We start from the raw sequence: 18151 nt of genomic DNA, 5'->3' as shown, positions 1-18151 counted from the left end.
TGACTGTTTGTTTAAGACTCAACAGAAATCTCAATGTTAAGTTTACTGCATAATTTAAACACAAACTGTCTCTTATTCTGTGTATAAATTTCTAAATAAATGGACCAATAGAATTTTTCCTAAATGACCTGAAATAAACTCTTTTAACACTGCCCACTAAACAAAGAGACGTTGAAACGACGTCTTTTCTAGGTCATTTTTGCACGTCCAATTTTGGTCTCCTGAAGGTGCAGACTGTGACGCCAGACGACGTCTTTTTTCTGACGTCTTCTGCACGTCCAGTATTGACGTCCCCCAGACCTCCGGATAAGGGCTAATTCTAGTTTAAATTAAGTCGTTGTGGACGTCTTTTCTACGTGAAATTTACATGTATACGTTTTATAGACCAACTACTTTGAGGCTCCCTGCATAACTGTAGTGCCATTTCAGACGGTGGCAACTGTTCCATTGTTCCAGCTTCAGCAGTTAACTGGAAACGCATACAAAGCTAAGCCAAACAATTACTGGAACAGGTTCACAACCTTCTGGAACTAGTTATGCACGTTAGTTATACACAATATGCTTTACAAATAAATTGCATTTCAACCCTCTCACTTTTTTCAAAACATGTCAACCTGCAAAGAACCAGTAAAAGCAAGGGATAAATTAATTACCCCCATCTTACCACTGTTGATTTTAAATTGACCCTTTCTGTTTGGGGAAACATTAATATAATAATAAACATAATGAGTAAATCTCATTTGGGGTTAATGCCTTTATTTTACATCAACATAACATACACCTTAGATTCACACCATAACAATTTCACTAAACATTTACCTTCCCTTAAAACTATTACAGCTTTACATTACACCTTCCCTTAACAATATTATACCTTCCCTTAACACTATTACACATTTAACATTACACCTTCCCTCAACACTATTACACCTTCCCTTAACAATATTATACCTTCCCTCAAAACTATTACACCTTTACATTACACCAGAGTCTCAAAGTACCGGCCCACGCGGTTTCATACGGCCCCTCACGGGTTAACAAAATAAACATACATCTGGCCCGCAATTCAATTTAATTATTTATGCTTTATTATGTTCGTTTTCATATTTTATCTTAACTTGTATTTTGGTGTGTGTGTGTGGTTTTTGTTTTTTTTTTTGCTTACGCTGCGTTGCCTGCTTTAGTAGTCTTCAGTAGCCTTCAACAGTCTAACCTTGCTGCCGTGGTGTGTCCACTAAACTCCGTAGTTATAAACATCCTGAGGTTAGCAGCGCGCTAACTGACCTGTTTATAATGTAATCCGAGCAGTGCCTCCGTGACGCTGCTCTAAACTGCTGCTGTTAGCTGCTTGGGCTGAAAGATGAACTGTAGAGAGCTGTATTATCCGGTTAGTGGGGTTATTTTATTTCATACACAGAAGAACTTAAAAAATTTCAAAACGCTCCAGACAGGCTCAGCTGAGTCCTGTAGCCCGTGGCTGGGCTGTAGCTCTGACTAAGCAAAGACTGCGGGCTTGTGGTGCTGCAGCTGCAGCTCCGACTAGTGGTTGGATGAGGAACTGCTAAATCTGAGGAAATGCTAAATCTGTCACAGCTCACAATTTTTGATTTTATATTTATTAAGCCTTATTTCAGTATCAAACGTTTTGATCAAAGTTAATATAACTTGTACTTGATGTAATTTCTATTCACTTGAATAGTTTGGTTCTTGATTGATGGAGTTTTTGGATTTCATAACATGACAAATTAAAAGGATTTATGTTAATAGAGCAACAAGCAAACATTTTTCCATGCAACTGTAATATTTGATTGAATAAATAGTATATTGAGAGTTATTTAACATTAAGGAGTAATTACATTCATTTTATATTACATCTGGTTACATTTTCTTATATTTATAAGTTACATCTGGCCCTCAGAGGACAGCCAATATGTCAATGTGGCCCTCGTCAAAAATGAGTTTGAGACCCCTGCATTACACCTTCCCTTAACAATATTATACCTTCCCTTAACACTATTAACTTACACCTTTAACATTACCCCTTCCCTCAACACTATTACACCTTCCCTCAACACTATCACACCTTTAACATTACACCTTCCCTCAACACTATCACACCTTTCCACTACACCTTCCCTTAACACCATTACAACTTTACATTACACCTTTCCATTACACCTTCCCTTAACATCATTATACTTTCATTAAGATTCTAGGTCCTGAGAGACAGCGGTGTGTCCTCCACGTCTTTGTGGTGCATGTTTGAGATGCTCCGAAGTATTAAGTCCTCGGTGGCTGTCCCGTCACATTTCATGACTCCATCTGCACAAGTAGAAAAAGACAAATTAGAAATCTCAGAAAATGTTGAAGATGGCCATTTATTTTTGTCCCACAACAAACTATTTTAAATTGCCTTATTTATGTAATATTCACATAAACTTACTTCTTCATGCTATGGCTTAGCTAACGCTAAGCTAACGATAAGCTAACGCTAAGCTAAAGGCGGGAATACACATTTAACACCTGACGAGAATTATCGTGCCGTTTTAATTCTCACACATCATATTAAGCTATTTTAATATTTTTTTTCCCACAACAAACTATTTTAAATTGCCTTATTTATGTAATATTAACATAAACTTACTTCTTCATGCTATGGCTTAGCTAACGCTAAGCTAACGCTAAGCTAACTGGTTAAGCTGACTGGTTGAAATCAACTTAACAATTTTCCACATAAATTGCATTTCCAAATAAAAATAAAAACATACGTAAATAAATACCTACATTCGTTAATTAATTAAATAGATAAAAATATAATACTCAAATAAATAATTAGAAATAAATGATGCTTAATCATAAATAATCTATATTCATAGTGATTAACAATATTGATAACAACAATTTTGACATACATTTAAAAATAAATATATTCTTAAATAATGTTAATTTCCTGCACCTGTATAAGACGTCCCCATGACGTCCAAAAAAGTGACCTAGTCCGACGTTCAAATGTTTAACTGCATATTGACGTCCAAGTGGGGTCATAGTTAGACGTCCAAATAGCGGACCTAGTTTGCACGTCGTGTAGACGTACAGAATTGGTCTTGGACCGACCGACGCAATATAGACATGATCTGCACGTCCATAAGACGTCTAATGTTTAGTGGGTGACTTCTATTGAAAGTTTTATTTCTCTCCTGTAAAGCTCCGGTTTTGGATATACATGATTTTCAATTGTTCCCATTTTAATCAAATTTTATTTTCACTTTTCCTGTCACAGTTTTAGGTAAAAATTGGCATTTGATGAAAACGTGGTTGATCTAGAGCTGCAAACATTTTAAATGGTTCATGTTGACCATGTTCTGTTCTTATCAAAAATCTATTTTAATTCACTAGTAATTTTCTATCATTTGAATTACCGTGGTATTTTACCAAAACTGGGGGACAGTTCAGGCTTTACCTCACCTAAATGAAAAATAAACACCTTGAAAATAAAACAGTATGAATGCTTTGATATCACTTATGTCAGTGATTATTAGGGGAGGTTATTCCAAGATGACAGGGAATTCTCGAACATAAATAGCTTCATATTGGAATACAAAAATAGCTAAACATATAACTGAATAGTGGAAATAAATAATATAATAAATAAAAAGACTAAAATAACAATAATTACAATCTTTTTCCACACAGGACCATGTAGGTTTGCATTTTTTCTCCCTTGATAATAAAAACAGCACTTGTGTTGTATTTGACTAATATTTAAAATTGTTGGATGATCTGAAACATTTAAGAGTGATAAACACGTAAAAAAATCTGAAATCATAAAAGGGGGCAAACACTTTTTCACACCACTGTTTGTGATACATGATAAATTGTTCCAGACAGCAACCTCAGCAACCTACCAACATATAAAATCAAGCACTCATGCAGTCGGCATTTACAGACATTAGTGAAAGAATGGGAGGCCACCATTGCAAAAATCAGAGTTGAGCCTTACAACACTATTACAGCAAATAAACAACAGGGGGCGTGCTTGTTTGGCGTCCTGCTTCACAGGACATACTTGTGTCTGGAACAAGCTGTAGATGTGGAACACCAAAAACTAACTGATGAAAAAAGGGATTAGAAAAATATCTTAATTTAGACCTGACACATGTAAACACTAGTAAAGCATTTAGACAGTGGAGGGACCTCTGAACTATTAATGCTCAAGAGGTGGGAAACTTTGCCTTATGTTTGCTGTTGTTTTCTTCCTTTTTGTGAGTGTTGATGACAGTCATAACTGGTTTTGTTAGCAGCAGCAATTGTGAGATACCCCTCGCTGCAGAACCACAAGTCCAGGGGGTGGGGCTGGATCTGATCCAAGGGGTGGAGCCTGACCTCCTGACCACCCATATCTTCTTTTCATTGGTTTTAAGTCATCGCATTTCAATTCGTCGTTAAACTTAAAACGTGTCGCTTACGTTTCCCGACCAGGACTTTTATCTTATCAAATAAATCCTGGAAAATGTTATTTGCTACGTAGCACATTTAAATCACACAATACAGATTTAAAAGAAGGAACATGTCTGTGATTACAAACATAATAAAATGCTGTACATTTCCTATATAAATATTAACTATTTCATTTTTTATCTTTAATAAAAATGGCCTAAAGACAAAATAAAAAATAAATAATTAAAATAAAGGATGCCAATGAGTGTCTTATCTACCAGCTACCATGTTCATTTATAATTACAGATATTAATACACAATCAAAATGGCGAACAAAAAACAGAGTTCTATAAAAAGAGTGTAACGATGTATAATTTTCCAAAGAGCTTGGAAAAATGCCCAGTACACTGAGAGTATAGAATGAGGATGTTGTTACTGCCAGATTGTTATTTATATTTTTTCTTTCTCCTCTTCCCCGTTCGTGATTGTTTACTTGACTCCGAAAGGCGAGTGAGTAAAACCGGATGGGGAAGAGTCCGATCTGCTTCAGACCAATGAAAACACGACGTAGGAAGAGTTGGATCAGATCCAGCCCCACCCCCTGGACTTGTGGTTCTGCAGCGAGGTGTACTTGGCAATTGTAGCAATTAGCAGTTTGCTTATCCATAAGCTGCCAGAGATATTATAATTAAAGGGACAGGTCTCTGGATAAAATATGATTGGACGTTCTTCTAATGCTTAAAATGGCGTAAGTGGAGGAGGTTCTCCTTAATGTGAAGCTCTGAACAAGTCAAAACATCGAGTTCAAGCTACTGGTAGCCAAATTACTTTTTTTTTATCAGAGATTTAAAATGTAATTTGACCTTTAGTTTCCAGTATTTTTCCAGTATCTCTTAGCATTTATAACAAAAAAGGAGCCTGGTCTTGTGTGACAGAATCTCTATAAGGACTTCGTTACCTTGGCGAAGTGTGTGCATGAATTTGGGGGTGAAGAGTGTAAGAAGGATATTTTTTTCTTGCAAAAATAAGCATTTCAAATCGTATACAGCGCCTTTAAGTAATATATGTTTAAATATGGTATAAATGTCTATTAAAACATTGTAGTTTTTGATACCATTCTTAATGTTATTGTAGTGCTATTAACTGAAAACAACAGTCTCTTTGTCTTTATACAATACATATGTATTTATGCAGTTATATGAAAAAATTAAATGTAATGAAATTAATTATAGAATGTAATAATTCTTTATTAAACAACAATTTGTTACTCTGGGAAATCTATCTCTATCATGTCAGTACATTCACATACACATCTGTACATATACATCTGTATATAACCACTTTTGATCTGTCATTGGGCAAACTGTGCATGTGTGTACAGTATACATTTTATGGTATAGCTATTTGTACTCACTTTCAAATACTATATTCATTTTCTGTCTTAAGAGATGAACAGTCTCATATCATGATCTATAAGGCTTGACAAGTATATTTCTTTTCTTCTGTTGTAATATTCCTTTTTTAATCTAAAAATCAAAGTATACAAAAAAGAAAAAAAAAAAACCAAACAAACAGAAAAACAACTGTAGCACCGTATGTTATTAACATCGTTGATGTTGTTCCCAGAATACTGGACATCAAATTTGCTTTAAAAAAAAATAGTAAATCCATTCAACAAAACAATTTACTTTCATTTATATTTGACAACATCAAATAAACCATTGTTTATGTTTTTAACATAATAAATTAATATAGTCAGAGAATAAAAAAATAAAATGCTGCACACTGTAGCAAAAATTGGCTAAATAATTCTGTGTCGACTCTCTTAAATACCCCCCATTTAAATTCAGGATATCATTATATACTCATCAGATACATTGACAATCTAACACAATCTAAAATAGAATCAGTATTATTCAAGCCCATCTCCAACAGCATTCATAACAAATCTAAAATCAGCAGCAAATTCTTCTGACAACCATATCCACTGATAAGATCATTTTCCAACGTAATATTACAGCCAGATCTACAAGAACAATAACAGAAGAGTTACACACAGGTTTAGGACATAGAGATGACAGGAATATACAACACAGCAATCACCTTCTATATTTTTAGTGATTCCTTTTTATCAGCATTACTTTTATGCCACTGGATGAATGTCAAATTGATGCATCTTTCTCACTTTTTTTTTCTCTGAAGAGAAACCATAGTGCAGATAAAAAAATCATATTCAAAGTAAGGATACAAAAACAGAGACAACCCAAAATACAAAAAGGTAAAACCAATATACAATATATTCTTTATCCACTGTTGTTTCTTTGTGCAGGTTGCGAACAAAATAAGTGCCACCGTATTTCAAAAAATGAAGTTCAGCTGTAAACTGTGTTGAGGTGCTTGTTCTTCCAGAGCTGAGAAAGTCCGTGAGCTTAAAGAATCAGGGTTCTTCAGATGGTGGCCTTGCTCTGAGAGCCACAACACAGGTCCTGCAGTCCACATTGTGTGGTAGCACCTTTAGAATATGTGTAAGCACCAGATCAAGAAACAGAAATGCACCATTTGATTTCTTCTTCTTCTTCTTTTTTTTTTTTAATCTAAAGAACTTTTGGCTCTGTTTTAATACAGATGGTTGTGACACAAATGTACAAGGAAGGTCAGAACTAAACCCAGTGCAGTAGATGAGCTGCTACTCTGCAATGCTGTCGAAGAACCCAGGGAATGGGCAAAACATTGCACTGAAGAAAACTAACATGCAAACATATCGGAGGCGTCACCGTTGGATGCATTCTGTGGGCATGCTAGGAAGCCGGGTGATGTCAGGGCAGTCAGTGATTCAGCACTACAGGCCTTCGATGCTTCCAATACCATCTCAGATACAGGTTAAAATATTTGATCCAGTGAGCACCTTGTCTACAAACAACATTTCTCCTATTCGTATTTTCCTACATAGTTTAGTTTTTTTTTGTTTTTGTCTTTTTTTTTTTTGCAGGCATAAATCCATTTGGCTAGACATTTTGTTCACAGAGACAAACAGCAGACAGAGAAGGTTAACTTGTTGGCACTACAGATCATTCATCTTGCAAGACAGAGGAAGGCATAGACAGAAATACATTAACACTCATCAAATAAACTGCTAAATTTCTTCATCACTGTCGTTCTATTACTTGAGAGAACCCTGTAGAATGACGGACATTGTGATCCCTTATTGAATCCAATTTTAACCAAAAGGAGTAGACTGAGGCTGTCTGTACATCTTTTCCAACTAGAAAAACATACAACCCAACATTCAAGTCGATGTTAAGTATTGCCTTGCATTCATAACACACTGGTAATTTAGTTTTGCCCAAAGACAGGAATGTCATTACATCGAACCCATTGTATTTGTGGGTTTAAGCTGAAGCTGATTCTTTTGGTTACAGTACTGTGTGTAGTATGAAAAGAGAAAGAGACACTGGCATTGTTGTTTGCTGTACTGGCTGCCATGGCTAGATAGAAGCACCCAGAGAAACAAGGCACCACAAAAGGTGTAATATTAGAGGGCTGATGTTGCGCACCCTTTTTGGTGTACATAAATCATTGCGGTGAAGGGCTTGAAAATCTAATAGTCTATGAATTCAGTGTCTATTTATTGTATATATACAGCGATTCGACTGTGATTTATTGTCTTGTAAGGCAGTAATCTAAACAAACGTATTCTGAATTTCTGCATGCCACATCCTCCCGCCAATCTCCCTGTCAAATCCATTCAGAAACAGCAGTGAACAAGCGGAACAAGGGAAAGAGGAATCACAGTGTATTTGCACCTGGTTCATTGTTTATCTCTCTCCTCGAAGAGTGTTAATCCCGTAGTAACTGAGACCCTACATGAAGTGTGAACACACTATCAGATGCCAGGCAGCCAAGTCATCCAACCATCGCGGCCATTTAATCATTCACACCATCATGAATCATACAATAGGAGGGTTGTGAAATCCCAGCAAACAACAGTGCAATGATGTGCTGAGCACCTAGAAGAGCTGCAGAGACCTGTGGGCCTAACAGCAACCATAAGAGCTTAGGGACAGTCTGGGGGAAGGTAGATCATATGAGTTACACAAGCTATACCAGGTCTACACTCTTAAAAATAAAGGTGTCAAATGGGAACAATGCCTTTTCAACATGTGAATGTTACATTTCAATGAATCCACATTTTTGTTCAGTTTCTGTTTGCTGAGATTTGAGGGGCACTGAGAACTGGAATGATGAATATCAAAAATAATGTTACTGTTTAGCCTTAATTAAAGATTTTTTCCCACTTTGGAATCTTTATTTTTAAGACTATTCTTTTTTTAGACTACAGTTGAGTGCAGCCTCTAAATTTATAATTTAATCTCCGACCAAAAATGTATCTGTGTCTAGAAGTGTGCATGATAGATAAATTCAAAACAACAGGATTTGGAAGATATACTACTGAAAAATATGATACATTGCAAACGGTTCCCTGTGCTATATGATTTTCAATCCCTTAGGCTAGTTTATGAACCCAGGCTGCTGTCTCCAGATATAACCTCTGTATCAGAATGTTCCCAATCACACTCACGTAATAGGGGTGTAAGGGCCAAAGCAGCAACCAAGGATGGAGCCGAATGACTGGACACCAGACCCAGAGACAGATGGAATAGAACTGATTCTTTTCCATCCCTGGCAAAAGCCCCTCACCCCACCTACCACAAACAGTCTGAGATCACAGCAGGCACAAAGGGGTCTGTAGTAGCCCATGTCTCCATTTTTTGTGGTAAATTGGCATGTTTATATTTGCTGTACTTGGTAAGATGCATGTTAGCACGTTTTTAAAAAGAATTATTGGAGGAAAAGGAAAATAAAAGATTTTTTACTCTGTGGCTGAGACTAATATTTGTGCATTGACATCAGTCCCTGTGGCAAACCTATTACATCCTCAAAATTTCTGTTAATACCACATTCAAGCTCAGTTTTACGTTTTTCTCAGAGGCAAAATGGTCTACGTACTGGAAATTGATGATAATGTGGCAGGGCTTTGTTCCAATTATTTTGCAAAAAGAGAAGCACCATTGAAACTCACACATTGGCTGGCATATATACTGAGACCCAATTACTCGTCAAAGTGCACAGCCTTAGCATGCATTCTTAAGAAAAGTCAGATTCATTTCAGGTAAAGTAACCTGAAATTACCTGATAAATCATTTGTAAATATTTGAATGCACATCAAAATAATATGAATATACCTTCTAGTCAAAAACTGACAGTGATAATAGTTAATTTACAAATGTTTTTTTTTTTTTTTTAGTTTAAGTCATTAGAGCTGGAACCTTCATTGAGTAGGGAATGATGGAGGATTCGTAGAGATTAATGTTAGCACCACATTTTGCAAGAATTTCACTTTTTGTGTCAGCCATAAGGTAGGAATGAAACGTGTGCGACTTATTTCTAACAATTATGACAATAAATTATAGTACACAAATTATTATTATTATTATTATTATTATTATTATTATTATTATTATTATTTCATACGTTGTTGGTGTTGGTGTTTTCCATTTGTATCCATTGTTTTCTAAAAACCCTGATCCTTCCAATCTTTGGGAACTACTTATTTATTAGAATTAGTTTTAAATAAAAAATACACATCTTTAACAAGCCTTTAGCCATATATGCAAAATATTTCATTATTGTGCTATTGTTTATAAAGAATTACACAAAAATGCAATAAATGGGCAAAATGTAAACACTCGCACATAAAACTCAGACCAGCAGACGTCACTCTACTATTGGGTACAATATGAAAAATACACAAATGTAAAGGCATTTAATATGGATACCTTAAGGCCTTCTTATTCAGTAAAATGCCTCTGGCAGTGTTATTTGCCCAAACCTATACAACGATTGGAGAACCATGTCATCACTCGTTATTTGAGGATGGTGATTTGTTTAGATTTAATTATTGGAATTTAGTTGTATGCAGAATATTAGACAGCCTTGGCCTTAATAGTAAAACAACATCTGTATTTGACAGATTTCAATGAAAAACAGTTTAAAATGCAGTTGGAATCAACAACATCACCTGGCTTATTTAGATGCTCTGTAGCATATTTTAAACACTGGGTTTTGTGACAATGTCGCAGGTAAGGTTTCCTTTTCATGACTAATATATGAAGATTATATTTTTGGAAGCAATGCTGCAGAGCAAAACTGTGCATCATGCTCTTGACTCAGCTAAAGTTTTCTGCTCTTTCTTGGCAGTAATGTGGGGATTTGGATTTCCCTGTCTCATCAGCATATGAGCAGTTTCATCTCAGAACTTTCTTTTGCCTGTCAGCATCAATTACTTTTGTTTTCAGATCTTTTGACACTCAACATTTGCTTAAAAGGACCCATGCTAAAGGAGTCAGGGAATTTATAAAGCTTGGATAATTGATTCAGTTGACAGCTCCTAATTGCATGGTGACATGCCTCAGACCTCAACTCAGAAATCAAGGTCTAATACCTAGGGGGTGTTTACATTGGCCAAGCTGATGATTTAGATTTCTTTTTTTGTGATTTATCTGATTATGTGAGAATATGAAGCATTAGGATTTGCTGAACATTTTTTATGTGTAATCACATATAGAGACTATGTTTACTACTTGTCAGTTAATACAAACATTTGTCCAAGGATACCCAAACATCTGCACACAACTGTAAGAATTAAATCCACTTACATGTAAACATCTAGCATACAGCCTTCTGCAAATATGTTGGCCATGTTTTGGTCAAATGACATGTTGATTGATTTTGTGAAGTGAAAAACAAAATGCAAAAACAATGACAAAACACTTCCGCACAGTTTAAAGTACAAATTTAGAATATTGGAAAGTAAACAGATATTGTGCACTAAAAGGATCTAAAAAATTGCACATTTATATTTGTTCACTGAATAGGATTTGTTCACTTAGAAAATCAACAAAATGATCCATTTGACCAGGGGTCCCCAAACCTTTGCATATTCTGTATATCCATAATCCAAGACACAGTAGTTTGTTAAATGTTAAGCTAATTAAAAAAAGGTGAAAGTTAAGCAAAATTTGTCATTGAAACCTACAATTATCTAGAACATTTGCCCTCTTATCAACTTAAAGGAAGAAGAGATGTGGAAAACATGCTGGTTGATTGTGTGCTTTTGATTTACAAACCTTAAATGTGCTTTTAAACTGTTTAGATTGTGTTGATCATTTTTTAGTCAACTTTTTCTTCCTTCACAATCACTCACAATTATATAGGCACAAAATAGTTACTGGAAACCCAAAAGACGATGATGAGTATTATGGTCCTCCATCATTCCCATGAGGCTTCTCAGAGCACGTCTCAGAGCTGACAGGGACACGGACACCATCAAACATACACAGCATTAGAACACTCACACCATAACAAGGGCCAGGTTTAGGAAACACTGTATTTGTGACTTTGTACTCCTTTTCGGCAATACGTTTTTTTTTTCTTTGTATTTGTGAAAATAAATGTTAATTCTCTGTTTAAACTCTTTTTAGACCTTTAGATATATTCTAATAGCTTGACAGTGTAACTGAATCAAAAAGAGGGAAAATAAGCACCAAATGGAGAGAAGTGGAGCAGAGACTGAATGAGAGGGAGACTCTGAGAGAGGAAGAGAGAAATAGAGCTAGACAGAGAGAGAGAGAGAGAGAGAGAGAGAAAGAGAGAGAGAGGATGGCAGAGACTGCCTTTATAGGGAGGACTCATACTGGAGCAGCTCGTAGAGGAGAGGCCCATCCCTGTACCTGATGCCCACTGCATTGGGGCTGATGTACTGGAGGATATTTATTGTCCGCCGTAGGCGTCGGTCTACAAAGTGCGCGTCCCAGGCTGGGTAGCGCTTCCTGGGCATGTCAATTTTAATGAGGGGCCCCTCGGGCCGAATTGGCCTGCCTGCTTCGTCTGTGGGTTCCATGGACCTCACCTGGAACACAGGCAGACAAGTGTCTGTGGCAGCCTCCTCTAATTCTCCGTAGTCCCCCGAAGCCATGCCCCTGGTAGGGGTGGCTTGAGAGCCACGGGGCCCTGGGGTGGGGGCCATAGGCTCAGCTTCGGGGGGCAAAGGAAGGCCCCAGAGGAGCTCAGCACAACAGGAACTAGCCAAGACCCTCAGCCTTGGCCCCATGGGGTGCAAGACCCCATAGTAAAGGATCATGCAGGCCACTCCCGAGGCGAAGCACAGGAAGACGCCGCACAGGATGGAGGCGGCATAGGAGTCGGTGGTAGTTGGGTCTCTGTAGGCGTACCACAGGGCAGTCAGGATGGTGTTCTCCACCAGCACCAGGGAGTAATAGGCCACCATGCGGTATCGGGTCCTGCCCTCCTTGACGTTGAACCAGCAGAAGATGTAGACCACGCCAACCACCATGTTGAAGAGCACCTCCTCCCACTTGGACATGCAGAAGTCAGTGCCACCGTGGATCACCCAGAAGGCCATGGCACACCAGTGCAGCACCACGAAAATGCCAAAGTAGAGGTGGAAAACTGATGCGAAGAGCGCGAAGGAAAGCGCCCGCGAGGAAATGGTGAAAAGGCGCCACAAGAGATGCACCAGAGCTCCTCGGTAGCTCATGCTCTTTTGGTCATCGCGAGAGTCGCGCAGAAGCTTGTGGTAAGAGGCCAGCACCCAAGAGAGGGACAAGAGGGAGGCCACAGCTGACATGCCTGCAGGGGAGGGTGGGGAGGAATAAAGGTAGGAAGAGAAACAGGTACAAAGTGTCATATATTTTGTATGTTGCTGAAAAGGCAAATAATGCCTACAAATGATGCCTAAGAACTGAAAGAAAATGGATTTATTATTCAACGTCTTATTACTTGTGTATTTTTTTGACAATGTGTGCTACAACATCATACAAGAAACAATACTGTTTATTATTTCTACTCATTTCAGACTCATTCTTAGAGATGCTCTCTCTAGACTTACCTTTTGCTTTTGCTATGTACCCTTTTTTATAGCATAGCCAAGTTTACTATTCATCCTGCTGAGCTCAGTGTTCTTCAGGATGTTCATAGAGGCATCCGCGTTGCTGTCAGTGCTGTCACCTCAAACGTGAGAAATGGTCCTACATCTCAGCCTATCTGCTGAGCTGCAGAAAAGGCTTGTCCCCACACATATACTGTTGATAATTCAAAAGTCTCTACCATGACAGTTCTTATTCCTTTTTTCTTGGATTCATACACAAGTCAGCCCTTTTCAGATATTCATCAAGGAAAGGCAATGATGTGCCCCGTCAGTGCGTGATTAAAAGTTTGAGACTTGTTGATAAATTGGTGCGACACCAAACTTCCAGAGATCCAGAGAGTCGTACTCTAGTTTGATATCAACAACAGAAAAGACTACAGAGTGTGGCAATGCATCAAACTGTTCTAGACCCTAGAGCTATACTCATGAAAAATTAAAACGTTTTTTTTTCAGAAACATTTCTAAGCAAAAAACAGAATGCCTTGAGTATGCAATATATTAAAAAAATTGCACACACCACTGCAAAGCACTCCAAGTCAACTAACTTACATCTTTCCTGACACATTTCCTGTATACAGCAGTAGCAATCTGTACAGTAGTGCAAGTGAAATATATTAATATTTTTTTTATACTTGCTCACAGTAGAGGTGAATTCTAATTAAACATTCACACCATAATAGAGAAAATCAGAATCTCAACGCAGAAACATCATCAGTCCAAGTATAGAGCCTTGGGGCACTCCTTACACTGCAGTGTCTCGGCACGGTTCTTCTGGATCATGATGCAGAGCTGAAGTACGAGCTGTGGGGCACTCTCCAGAAAGGTCTCAAGGAGTCGGAGCATGTTCACATCAGCATACTCGTACATCATAGCCCAGTAGAAACGTCGCTGGTTCTCCTTTCGCCTGCGACTCTGTATGCCAAGGTACATGGTGCGGATATACCTACAGATTAAACATGGACAAGAAAGAGAAAAGAGGCACAGTGTCAGACTGGAACGTCCATGAAATTGCATGGATTGCAAAACCTACAATGGCTGTAGACCCAACCCAACACACTGGAGGTTACAGAAGAACAGTTCTTACAACTAACAAAAAAGTTTACAGCAAGTCAAGTTTACAGATATTCCTTACAGATATTTTACTGACATGCAGACTGAGTGGTAATTAATATCTACCCTTTTGTTTTGTACATATGAATGTGTACTTGTAACAGTGTTAGAAGCGCCCAGCATGGCTCAGTGCGCACACACGCACACACACACACACACACACACACACTTTGGGAGGGTTTCCCAGACAGGGATTAAGCCTAGTCCTGGAATATACAGCACAGTCAATGGAGATTCTCCATTGAAAAAGAGGTGCAGTCCAGGAATAGTCTTAATTTCACTTTTAAGAAAACTCTCTTTAAGAAAACAGGCCTGCTCATTCCTTAACACACATTTCCCACCCCCAAGGTTGCCAGATTTATTTAAACAACATCAAGGCAAATGGAAGCTAGCAAATGGAAGCTAGCAAGCAAACTTTAGCTGCTACACAGCCTAAAAAGCCTCAGCATTCATCAAAAAAGCTCAATGACCAAAGACGCAGAGCTGCTAGTTTTCTCCTGAACAGATGGTTAATGCTAAGCTACTTTACCCAGGTCATTTATCACAACCAGTTGGTTATTATAACAAAATTGGGCGTTTTAATTAATAAAAAAACTGGGGTGTTTGCATTCATACTTGCAGTCTGTGAGAATCTGTGATAATAAGGCAGAGGATAATTGAGATTGCTAGGTTAACTAAAGTGATCTGGACTATGATGGCTAATGTAGTCATGCTACACATGCTAACGTGAACTGCAGTCAGTCACAACAGAGGAATAGGCTTCATATATGGTGACCAGTATGCCGAAAATACATCGGAAACCAATAGAACAAAATGAGTAACGGTAAACTTTTCACATGGATATTCCTTGCAACTAGCTAGCCTTAGCTATTTAGCTGTTGGTTTCTTCACTAGCTTCGCTTGACACCAGTGAATTCAGGTTATAACTGAGATGTAAATCAGACTGCAGATTTATATGTTAGCTGCTAAACTAAGCAGTTTAAATACTACTGAGATCTGTAAAGTAGTAACTTCAACTGCAGGCTGTGTATTTTTGGAGCTTTTTTCAGGGTATAATGGACTTGGTTTAAGGTAACACTGCTAGTGGTGCATAAAGCTAGTAAGCTAACTGCAGATAAAGTTATATAAAATCCACATGAGCTGCTTTATAAAGTTATAAAGTTACTGTGGAGGGGTGGGTGGAGTAAACAAATCTCTCCAGTGTTTTGAAATTGGACTACTGTTGGCATTTTACCTTTAATACAAGTAAAATGAAGTTGGAAACTAGTTATTTGTTAATATATTATTTTAATAATCTTAACATGAGAAATATACTTACTTATTTAGACAACATTTTCTGTGGTTTTCTTCTATTTCAAGCTTTATAGTGTGATTTAGTAGCTATATTTACAGAAACACTGTGACATCTTGAGGACTGCAAAATGAGGTAAGCCCCACCACTGGCAAATTAGATGAGAAAACATCTACCCCACCGTGTATAAGTGTCACCTGTCAGGTGACTCAGTTTGACCATGGGTGCTACATGGTCTAAAAACTTTGAGAACATCTAAGACCACACCTTAGACAATGTTAGTTTGCTGTAATTTGTGGATGGACTGTAATTGTGTGTGTGTGTGTGTGGGCTGAGTTAATTCTGAGGGCTCTAACAGCTCACATAAGGCCAGTGGGAGGCCGGCGTCTGTCTGGGTAGGCATGGAGACAGAGGGTTCCATGTCACCGGCCGTCTGGAATTGACTGTCTGAGATCAATCGTCTGGGACTTCTGGCTTAGGCATGGTGGTAACATTTTGGTTTTCCCTCTGGTACTACAGTTATGCATCTTGTACGTAAAGAATGGAGTAAGTGGAGTAAACTCCATATGGGGACAAGTATATAATGCATAGAAACAAAAAATGATATTTATAACTGACTCTAGGCCTGTCACAATAAATACATTATTGACTTATCGTTCAATAAATGGACATGACCTCAATATTTTTTGCTGAACTCAATATTTTGCCCATTGTTTTTGTTAGCAAGGCAGAGTTTAACATCAATCATTTTAAACTTTGTATTTTTAAGTTTTATTATTTAACTTTTTTAAATTGAGGATATTTAAATATTATAATATTAGAATTCCAATGTTCTGTAACTTTAATACATTTAAATCAATACTTTAAATAAATATTTTTAAAAAATATTAGTTAATTGCTCTTTAAAAGGATGCAATTGCGTTCAATTGTGTATATCAGTGGCATTCAATTGCCTTACAATGGCATTAATTTTGTTTATCACAACGCTACCATGATAGGCCTAACTGACTCATAATATTGATTCAAAATATGTTATTGAGGTTAAGTTGAGACACATGGCTCTCCCGAGTCCACTGCCTCATAAAACCTCACCACAAGTAAACCAAAAAAGTTGTGGTGTGGCTATATCACCACTAGAGGGTATAGTTCACTACCTTGCAGACAAGATCTGTTAAATATGTTTTACAGCTGCAGCTGAATTCCCTGTTTCTCTGGATATTATCAGGATTTCACTGTCACTCACAGTATTTTACCACTAAGCAATGGAGACTCAGGGACTTATCGTCCTGCTGTGAATTGGCTTAATGTAGTTCTGTAAGAGGCATGGATGTAGATTGTCAGAATCTATGATAGAGTATGGTAGTGATAGATTTATGTTGAAATATGTTTTGGAAACAGTCTGGAAAGAGCTTTTGCTTAAATGATGTACCTGATTAAACTGGCATCAATATGTTTGTCCTACGTATTAATAACATTACACCTTTTTAAAGTCATCAAAGGCTGGAAGTTCATGGGCATCTCACATTAGTTGCTGCTTATTGTGATTCCAGTCACATTTTATTATTAATTACAGAAAGAAAGTTGAACATAAGAATCCTGTTATAAATTTAAGCAGTATTATAAATAAGATAAAAATTACTTTCACACTAAAAATTAGGTGCCAAAGAGATTCCCTAAAGCAGGACTCGATGCTTAAAGTGGTTATGAGGATCATGCTTTTTTTTCTCCTGAATGAAAAAACATGATGTGAGATATGCCACAATTTTACATATCTCACCCTAGATCAGGGTGTCCAAACCTTTTTTGTTGGGGGCCAGAAGGAGAAATATATTTCAAGTTACGGGCCACAGACTCCGTAACAAAACAAATAATGAAATATACCACTTTAAATAATACATTTTCCTGATTATTACAACATTTACACAACATTTTACTTGACTTCCTATCTTTATCTTTTACAGTGTTGTGTAAACTAAGATTTTTCAAATTGATGTTTATTTCATGATGTCTCTTAATATTAAACTCTTTTTGACTCTTTGGCACGTTTTCCTGCGCCAGAAATGCGCACCCTCTCCGCTTTTAGACTCTTTGGCCCGTTTTTCTGTGCCAGAAATGCGAACTCTCTCCGCTTTTAGACTCTTTGGACTGTTTTTCTGCGCTACAACTGAGCACTCTCTCCGCTTTTAGACTCTTTGGCCTGTTTTTCTGCACTAGAAATGCGCACCCTCTCCGCTTTTAGACTCTTTGGCCCGTTTTTCTGTGCCAGAAATGCGCACTCTCTCTGCTTTTAGACTCTTTGGCCTGTT

General features: G+C 37.5%; 1 protein-coding gene and 1 long non-coding RNA gene across 2 annotated transcripts in view; both read right to left on the bottom strand.

Moving 5' to 3' along the window:
* Positions 1–1098: 1098 nt before the first annotated feature.
* On the bottom strand, positions 1099–2653 carry LOC125803902 (uncharacterized). Its single transcript, XR_007440323.1, has 2 exons — positions 2166–2653; positions 1099–2118 (listed from the first exon to the last, which is right to left on the bottom strand). It is a non-coding gene; the product is annotated as an uncharacterized LOC125803902 (long non-coding RNA).
* A 3010-nt stretch (positions 2654–5663) lies between these two features.
* xkr6b (XK, Kell blood group complex subunit-related family, member 6b) overlaps positions 5664–18151 on the bottom strand; it is an 87069-nt gene continuing 74581 nt past the window's right edge. Inside the window, exons 2-3 of the mRNA XM_007256629.4 lie at positions 14191–14387; positions 5664–13146 (exon numbers count right to left, since the gene is read on the bottom strand). Coding sequence (XP_007256691.1) covers positions 12173–13146; positions 14191–14387 — 1171 coding nt within the window. The 3' untranslated portion in view covers positions 5664–12172. The remainder of the gene's footprint in view (positions 13147–14190; positions 14388–18151) is intronic.

This window comes from Astyanax mexicanus, chromosome 1 (assembly GCF_023375975.1).
Source record: "Astyanax mexicanus isolate ESR-SI-001 chromosome 1, AstMex3_surface, whole genome shotgun sequence".
Taxonomy (NCBI): domain Eukaryota; kingdom Metazoa; phylum Chordata; class Actinopteri; order Characiformes; family Acestrorhamphidae; genus Astyanax; species Astyanax mexicanus.
This window is presented reverse-complemented; position numbering and strand designations above follow the sequence as displayed.